This window comes from Athene cunicularia (assembly GCF_003259725.1).
Source record: "Athene cunicularia isolate RWA chromosome 23 unlocalized genomic scaffold, athCun1 chr23_part1, whole genome shotgun sequence".
Lineage (NCBI taxonomy): Eukaryota > Metazoa > Chordata > Aves > Strigiformes > Strigidae > Athene > Athene cunicularia.
The window spans coordinates 1,343,559-1,353,060 of NW_020799130.1; the positions used below are offsets into that span (position 1 = coordinate 1,343,559).

General features: G+C 55.6%; 1 protein-coding gene across 1 annotated transcript in view; it reads right to left on the reverse strand.

Annotated features, from left to right (window-relative positions):
• Positions 1-161, reverse strand: part of TFAP2E (transcription factor AP-2 epsilon) — a 6,245-nt gene extending 6,084 nt beyond the window's left edge. Inside the window, exon 1 of the mRNA XM_026863205.1 lies at positions 137-161. Within this exon, the coding sequence (XP_026719006.1) occupies positions 137-161 (25 nt within the window). The remainder of the gene's footprint in view (positions 1-136) is intronic.
• Between the last annotated feature and the right edge of the window lie 9,341 nt (positions 162-9,502).

Here is a 9,502-nt window from a genome sequence, read left to right on the forward strand (position 1 = left end):
CGAGGGTCCTTCCGAGCTACAGGGCAGAGAAATAATTTTGACAATGAGGTTTCTGGGCGCCAGGTGCCGAACAGCGGGTGGGAGGCGCTCGGTGCCGCCGTGCCCGAGCGGAGGAGCGGCCGCACAAGGCACGGACCTGAGGCCCACGCGGGGCTTTGCATCTGGGAATAGAAACGTCACGTCGGTGTCCCTGCGCTGGTCACCCCGTCTGGGTTTGGCCCTGTCCTTGGCCCTTGCCCTCGGTGAGCCGGCTCTCGCCCTGCTCACCCCCACAGCTTGGGCGGGCTCGGCTCCCACTCAGGACCAGGGAGGATGGGGTTTGCAGCAGAAACGCGCCCCAGAGATGCTCGTTCCTACGGTGACGGACCGACGCGTGACGCGGGCTGACGAGGGAAGGGTTAGGTGCTGGTGCCCAAACCAACGGGTGCTTGGCCCCCTCCCTCCGGGCCCTGCCTGATGAGTGGGACAGGGCTCAGCTGGGTCACCCCACCCCAGGAAGCTCCAAAGGGCAGGACACAGCCTGCCCCTCCCTCCCCAAGGCTGTCTTTGGGTTGACTCAGCCAAAGAAAGGAGAAGAAGGGAACACGAGGCGTTTAGCAACTGCCCAGCAAACTCCTGAGGAGCGTGAGGTTTTTTTCCCTGATGTCCCTCTTTGCTATCTGCTCTTCTTATTGTTATTTCCGAACTGGCCCCAGGTGCGGTCCCCAAGCTGGGCGATAGATGGGTGAGGCTGGGGACGTGCAGCAGCGCTGGGGAAAGGCTCTTCCCCAAAGCCAGGAGCTGCCGCCGGACCCAGCGGTGCTGGTGGCCTCTGGTCAGGAGCCTCGTGGCAGAGACACCCCTGAACCTGGGGGAGCCGGAGGGTGAACGTCCGTGCTGCGCCCCTGGCAGACTTGTTTAAGCCAGAAATGCCGGGGGGGAGTGGGTGGGGGGGCTTTTGAGAAAATGAGCTGCCCAGCAGGTTGGTGTCACCCAGGGAACTGGGGGTGGTGGAGAGGGACCGAAGCCCTGGGCAGGGCGTTACTGGAGAGAACGTAGGAGTGTCTACACAGAGGAAAGGTTTTTTTTAAAAAAAAAAAATCTTAGTCTGCTCCCCAAAACCCCTCAGTCGTTGAGGCTTGGTTGCTCCACTAAGTCTCCCTAAAGCTTTTTTGCCCTTTCTTTAGCTGCCAGGCGCTCCTGAGGGGGGTTTTCCCCATGGGAAGGTTGCTTAGTTCAGATTAAACCCACTACTTCTAATTCAGCAAATCCAAAACCTCTTGACCGGTGTTGCTGATGCTCAGCCCCTCACGTAGAGGTGAGCTCGGCTGAGGATTTCACAAACTAAAGCCTCAGTGAAATGTTTTGCCCCGGGGAGTGGTCCTGGGGGTGCTGTGGCTGGGCCAGGGAGCGGCGGGGATGCACAGCACCAGCGTCAGAGGGGGCTGATCTGAAAGGCAAAACCGATCCTGAAATAAGCTGATGCTGACAGACCTCAAAGAGCTTCACACGTTGCTAATCCCCAGCCCAGTGCTGGTACAGGACCAGCCACTTGAGTCATTAACTCGCTCCCAGAGCCTGCGTGAGCTGGCTCATTACTGCAGCTGGGGAAAATTGAGGCACAGAACAAGTTAAATGATTTACCAAAGCTCAGGCATATGGGCATGATCTGAGTGCGTGCGCTTCTGGTCTGTGGGAATGCTTTATAAGCAATCCAGGCTTTACAACGCTTCCTAGCGCCTGGGCAACGGTCACAGAAAACCGATTCAAGACGGCCTCGGCTTTTGTAACTCCAGGCTGCGAGAGATTTGTCCCCGCATCGTCTGGTCTCATGATGCTCTTGTATGCGGAAGGTCGCCGCTGAGGACGGCAGCGTGTCAGTAACAGGGGTACGGTGCCTCGCTGGGGGTGGGAAGGGAACCTGTCCTCCTTTCATCTGCATAACGTCAGTGGAAGCGTTTCCACGAGGCTCAGCATCCCGCTGCCTCCCCTGGCGCTGGGAGGCAGGTACCACTGGCGGCACGTTGCACGAGGAGCAGCGCGGAGCGACGCAAACTCCTGCGCAGCAGGTTCACGCGGCTTCCTCTTCCCTTTGATCCCGCCAGGCTCGTGATCTCCCATAGAGCTGCCCTTTTTGGGGCTGAGTCGGGTCTAGTTTGTCTTTTAGAAGTAGCTTGGGTGTAGCTGTCAGGTGATGAAACTCACACAGCTCCCTTTGCCGTGGCATGAAAACCCCTGATTTGGAGAGCGAGCGTCATTTCAAACCAGGTCCTGGTTTCCAAGAACACCAAAGGCTTCGTCCCTTGACTTTCCTGAGCTTTCCAGAGCTCCCTGCTCTGCCAGGGATTTGTTTTATAACACCGGGCAGGTCACCTCCCCAGCTCAGGCTTGACTGTCTCCAGCAACAAACTGGAGATAATAAATCTACCCAGGAGGGATGCTGGGATACCAAATCAAAACTTGCCAAGTGATCCCCGGATGAAAGATTTCTCCGGGTGAGAAGTCCCGGGGTGGGAAATGTAGCCAGAAGGAGTTGGTCCAGCACCTAAGCATGGGGCCTGATGATGCTCCTTGGAGAGGCAGACGGGCGTGGGAGGGCAGTCCCCGTCCTGGCACCTCCAGCCATGCTGCAGGTGTGATGGGATGCCACAGCCTTGTTTCTGTGAGGGATTTTTGGGAGATACCGGGCAGCAGGGGAGAGAGAAGAACCAATGAGCTGATGATCGCTCAGTTGTGAATCTAGGGGATGGAGTAAGGAGCTTTGTGCCTTCGAGGTGTCTCAAGATAAAGCACAAAGTTTCTGACACTTTTGTTCTGGTTTGCAGAGGTGGGTCCCTCAGCTTTTAAGTTCCAGGTACAAAGGAGAAAAAGAAACGATTCTTCAAAGGCTTGTTAGCCGGGGAGCTAGAAAACCTTGGAGAATTTCCTACTTTTCCCCGACAAGTTTCAGCACGGGCCGACCCGCAGCCCTGTGCCTCTGCCGCCTCGTCGTCCCTCTCCCGCGTGGTCCAGGGTGACGATGCTCCGGCCCCGAGCTCCTGCGCTCCCTTTCCTTCCTCATCTGCGTTCGCAGATGTTTGTGTCTGAAAATACCACTATGGTTCCTGCGAACGGCCACATTTACACAGAATTATTCCGTGCAAAAGGTGCGTCTACAGCCCAGACTCAGGCTCCGCGTGCGGGTGCTGCCGGGAGCTGCGGGGTGGCGGGGGACTGACCACACACCATCAGCTTCTGGGTTTAAGGGAAAAGAGACTTTACCTACAGAAATAAAAAGATGAAGTACTGACTCATTTCCGTATGAGGAATGTGCTGCCTGCCTGCGACATGATTTGTAAGCAGGAACATTTGTGGTACTTGGAAATTGCCTTGCTTATCGTGGTGTTATTTGTTCAGTTCCATTTCCAGCTGGAGCTCGGGGTGCTGCGAGGGGAAAAACAAGTCCAGAGGGAACATGCAAATCGTTGCCCGTCTTACAAGTCTGTTTTCTTCTCTCCTTAGACATGTTACAGGTAAATCCTCCTCCTCAGCAACATGGAATTTCTGGATATTGGAGCTTTTGTTGCAACTCTCTTGCAAAAGTGGGAGTGTGCCACAGCTCAGACTGCATTTTAAAGGGGTATCGGTGAATCCGTTCAGGAGACTACCTGGGACAAAGCGAATCTCTCCTCTCCAGGCACAGAGCTCTCACACCCCAGGCACGTCTCAGCCCCCCGGTCCCTCTCCAGGCCCGTGCACGGCTCAGCTCGGGCATCGCTGAAAGGCTGCGGGAGGCTGAGTCGTGCTGCCCTGCGAGGGGACCCCTGCACCGCGCAAACCCCTTCGGCCTGCAGAGCCTGAGGTTTTGCTCCCGTGATCCTGCAGGTCCGGTGGTGACGGCCCCCAGCCCTCCCGGTTTTGCTCCCTGCAGCAGATGGGGGGGTCCCTGGGGCTCTGCTCGGCTGGTGGATGTTTGTGTGCAGCCCCTGATGAAAGGTGCTCGGGGAAGGCCAGGGGTTACTGCTGTCTTTCAGGAAGAGCTTTCAGCGAGCTAATCTAACCTTCGTTTGAATGTCTCTGATGTAAATTAGAAGACAGAGATATATGTATAAAGAAGTATCTGCATGTGGGTGTGAGCCAGAGGCAACTGCTCCTACCAGCCCTTTACCAGCCCCTTTTCACTGAGGAGGTGCTGCAGAGTTCAGCTGCTTCAATTTCCTGGTGTTTCAGCAGAGAGGTATTTATTGACGGTCCGGGGAAGGAGGTCAGTGCCATCAGCTGTATTTCAAACCCGCAGCCTGTAATTATCCTTTCTTCCCAGAGGGGATTATACAGGTATTTTCTTTATCTTGAACGCACAACCTGAACCAAGTCCCCACGTCAAAGAGCCTCTCTAGGAAACGCCGTGATGGGCTCGAAGGCCCTTTTCAAATGGAAGGATGGGAAAGAATCTCAGGTTTATCTCTGGGTTTTCCAGATTGCTGAGTCCCGATAGGGAAAATGATCTCGGACCCTCGGAAGGAGAGAGGGAGCCGGGACACAACTCGGCAGCCTCAAACTATTCCCATGAGAAAGCTTATCAGGAGAGGTCCCATGCCTATGCAAAGCTCCCACGCTTAACATTTTGTTTCCATACATTAGGTTATGAACCAAACGTTAAGGTGCCATGTGATATCAATTGCATTTTTCTTTCTGTGCCTCCGTTTTACCCAGCGAAGTACCGGCCGTGCGTCACGGCAGGTGTCTCCCGGGGAGCTTTGGGACGGGTCGGTGGGGCAGGAAGGTTCAGCTTCCCCGGGAGCGGCGGCTGCAGCATCTCACAGTTAAGGATGGTACCTGCTCAGTACTGATAGAAACGGCCAATCGATACGAAAACAAAATTTACCCAGCCCTTTGCAAAAGCACCCCGCGCTCCCCCAGGACTGGGAAGGGGATTTAGTAAGCGGTTTGCAATTAATAATTTCAGCTAACGCGTTTCCCTGCTTTACCATTTAGGAATGACTCGGCCTCAAACGTGCTGCTTGCTCAGGATATTTTGTGAATTTTTTGGAAATTGCTCACAAACGATTTGTTGTGAGTTCCCACGCATTTCCCTGCCGTACTTCATCTTATGGATTGGGCCGTGCTGTCTGGGAAGCCTGAAGAGTAACCTCAGGAATACCCTGCCGGAAAGCAGCGGGTATTAATGAGGAAAATATCCTCCCAGCGAGTCAAACCCAAGTGCCTGAACCTTCGCAGGAAATGAACGGAGAAGGATTTCGATTCTGCTTTTGAACCTCGAAGTGTGTTTGCAGATATTTACTGCACGAGGGTTCTGCTGTTGGGTGGAAGAGCTGCTCGGGTTCAGCAGAGCCCCCCCGTCCCCTCCCCGAACGCGGCGCTTCTCACCCCTACCGCTGTGACTTCACTGGAAGAGCCAGTTTAGTGCCGTAATTCAGATTATTTCACTCCCACCAATTCAAAATATTTTTTTTTTCTGCATATGCAGCTAAGCCCTTTCCTATCTACTCCGGGAAAAACAACTATTTAACATTCAGTTCGGTCACTGACTGCTCTGGATGGGCCTGTGTGGCTCTGCCCCTGCTCGCACAGAGTTCACGTGTTGCCCTGCACGAAACACGCACGTGTTGGGAAGGCGAGAAACTGAAACGGGAGGCTGGCAAGCCCGAGGATTTTAAGCCAAAGGAATGAAATCCCTGCTGCTCCGTGCCGACGCCAAGGAAAGTTTCTGATCCAGTGCCACCCGCAGCCCGGCTCAGCCCCGCCGCATGCAGCGAGCGCCGCCGGACTCGCACACGCTCCGCGGCTCTGCCCCGTAGCATCAACCATCACAGGTTTATTCATTTAGCAGCACAAACTCCCATTACATTTTGGCAACCGGTCTACGGGATCTTTATGTGTTTAAACAGTATAATCCATTTTACAGTAACATGCTTGAGAGCTTTTCCCTCTATTCCCCATAGAAGCGCCTGAATTTGTGCGGCTTGGATCTACATAATCTAAAACGGGAGAACAAAGATGCGGCGCCTCCTGCGAGCGGCGGCGGATCCCGCGCCGGCCACGGTAAACGTTGCTATCAATTTGTGAAAATGTCTTTAGATGACTGAAGGGCGAAAGACCCTTCAGCAAAGATTAGACGTGAATAATAATCGAAAAATACTTTTCAGACAGAACTGACTGCCGACACGCAGAGCGGGCGGGTTTCGATCTGAGCCTCGGAGACCCAAATCTGCCGGTTCACCTGCGGCTCGCCCGGGGACTGCTCTGGTGAGGCGACCCCGAGTGCCCGCGGGCAGATGCTCTGCTCAGGCCTCGCCAGCCCCAGGACGGCGGCCCCGCTTTTCCCGGAGCCGCGCGGGACCCTCTCGGGCTCCCGGGGCGCCCTGGGGACGCGCCGTCCCCACACAGCCACCGCGCTGGGGACACCGCTTGCGCCCTGGGACCTGCCCGACCAGTCCCGAGGGAATAGGGCCTGACCGGCTCCCTCGCTCCCCGGCGCCTCGCACTTGGGTGACTGATGCCAGATAAATGCCTGAGATAGAGGGTGGGGAGACTCGGCCCGGCTGGAATCCCAAGCACGCGCCACGGACGCTGCAGAAGCTGCGGTGGCTTTTTAGGCGGCAAAGGTGAACCTGCTCCCAGGTCCCCTCGTCCTGCTCCTCAGCCCCTCGCTCCTGAGCCGCGGGCACCCTGTATTCTGGGGACGTTTCATCGCGATGGGGAGCCTGGGCTCATTTCTAGCGCTTCCTTCGCGCTCCCTTGCGCCTCGCTGCTCTTTTCCGCCAACCCACAACACGTCACCTCTCTCCAAACCAAAGGCGATGCCCAGACAGGGCAGAGCTGGGCAGGGGACAGGGCATGGAGACGAGAGCTGAGCATGCAGCAGCTCCAAGCATTATATCCACATTCGCTAATTAGTTCCTCCTGTAAGAATTAAAATAAACAAACAAATGGAAGGACAGCGAGAATGAGTAATTCCCTAGGATCACACAGGAAAGGGTGGGATGGTTCAGCGGTTAAGGTGCTAGTCTAGGACTTCAGAGAACCTTAAGTTTAGGCTCCTCAAATAATTAAGACAGATTGAAAATATTTTTTTTTTTTTTCTGAGCTCACGTATTTTGGAACAGTCTACGTGGCGCCGTCTACAAAATTCAGATCTCGGCAACACCTCCTGCACGGCGCTGACGCGGGGACAGACCCCGCGGGGCGGATGTCACTTGGCTGAGGCTGCTCCTGCGGCCCCTGCTGCCAACCCACCCGTGCACAAAGCAGCCCCCGCGGGAGCCGGGGCGGGGGTGTGGCAGTGACCCGCCGCCCAGGAGGGTCTTCCCTCTTTCCCAGAAGCTTTTGTGCCTTTACGCAGCTTTTCAAACTACAGAGGGAGGACACGGGGGGCACAGCCGGGCCCCGGTAACCCCTTCACCCACGAGCGCGGACGGCTGCAACCCGATGAGCCGGGTCTGCGGCAGCCGGGCACCGACCAATCCACCGAGCTGCAAAAATACCTCCCAGCCCCAGAAATGGGGGAGGAGGTGCCCCAGAGCCAGCCCAGCGTGTCCGCGGTGCCTCGCTCGGTGCCGTCCCGTGGAGGAGCCTCCCTTGGGGTCCACCTCTGGGAAGAGAAGCGCTGTTGGTTCGACTCACAAGCCACGTTGCCAAAAAGCAACCCAAGCTGGCTTTTCTGAACCTACCCTTTAAGAACTGCTCTTTACTTCGAACAAAGAAAAAAAAAAATTCATTTAAAAAATCTAATTAAACAGTAAGTCGTGACAAGGTACATGAAACTTGGAGATAACACATGCCTGGGAGGCACCGGGGAGGTTGAGACAAAGCCCAGCGCCTTCCCCGGTACCCGTGTGTGTTATCTCCCATGAACACACACCTGGTTTTATCCTGATGCAATTATGGGACATTAAAAATATAATTTTAATGGAGGAATGGTGATCTGGATGCAGTTCAGAGTAAAAACTTTCTTTCAAGTTTCACTGTTTGATTAGTAGGTGTTCTGCCACGCACACATGTGTGCGCGAGGGAGAAGCGCCCGGCTCGAGAGGTGTGACTCTGTTTTGATGAACGCTGCGTCTCGTGGGGTGTGCGAGGGCTTGTCTAAACTTTAAAGCCTTTGTGAGCGGCGCTAAGGCAGCAAAGCCTCCAGTCAAGACCCAGCTTGTTCCAGGTGAGCCCCTTTTCCCACTCAGGCCAACTATTGCAGCAGAAAAACTGCAGGAAGGCGGGAGGGCTCTGCCCGCCAAGCTCAGCACCCTGCGTCTGCCCCCAGCCCAAGCCCCTTCGCCCCCAGCCAGTCTTCGCAGCCCCAGGTGTTTTACAGGATGACCTCATTTATTACCTGGCTCGTCACAGGAAATGATGTTTATCTAATCTACCGTTCATTTCAGGATTTTTTTAATTATTTTTTTTTTTTTTTCCCTGCCGCATCTGGCCTCACGCGGCATTTCTCACAGCTCAGTTCCTCTCTGCACTGAAACAAAGGAGAAAACGGCACCACGGCCGCCACGCCAGCGCCCCGGCCCCACCGGCAGCCCCCCACGCGAAGCCCACGAGGAGCTTTTGCTTCAAAACCTGGAGCTCGCGTGCGGTGGCGAGTGGATCTAAGGATCTCGGTCTTAATCTCCCTCCTCTGCTGCATTCTTTAGCAGTGACAGCTACTTCTTGCAATATTTCTAAATGTGGGCTCGGAGCGCTCTGAGGCACAGCTTTCCATCTGTCTGTCCAGCATCCAGCCAAACAGGTCCGCATTCCTGAGCGGAAACGCTAGCCCTGCCGCTCCGGAGCAGCCGAAAAACCTCCGATGGAAATTTCAACAAGTCACAAACACGAGGGAGAGCGCAGCGGCACCATCCTGCTGCCTCCACGCGAAGCCGGGCGAGTCCAGTCCCCGCCAGCCACGCAGCGCCCGTGGGCCGCGCGCGCCTGGGTGCCAGCTACACCCTGCTCCGCCTGTACTCCGTCGCTACTCCGGGTTGTAAAATCCTCCAGCCAAAACACTTGCCCGCGAGCGGGGCGTGCAGGCCCCTGCGGCTCATCCCGGGCCACCGCCAGCAGGACCCCGGGGGCTGCTCCTTGCACCCCGGCCTGTCCCCAGATGCCGGGGAAAGAGATTTGTGTTTGGATTTGTTCCGAACAGGCTCTATCAGACGCTTTCCGCTGATCCTGAAAGGGCGGCAAAGCAACCAAACCACCTCCTGATTCTCTGTCCGGGCTGTGGGATTTTTTGCTACCCAGCGCTTGGGTTTCATAAAGAGAAAAATCCTCCTCTCCTCGCCCGGCCGAGGAGGGACCCGCAGCACCGGCCGCCCTTTGTCTGGGGGTCTCCTGCCCGGCCGTGAGGAGCTGTCCCAGGCACCTGAACCCCAGGGCCGCAGGTGAGCAGGGCAGAAAATGCCTGTAAGCTGCTGTAGCCTGAAGCAGCCAGAGCCTCGGACTAAAGTTTTTCAGAGTTAATTTTACTGTTTTCAAGTCAAATATCTTCCTGATCTTATATAAATGCTTGGGGAAAAAAACCCAAAAAACCAAAAAACGAAAA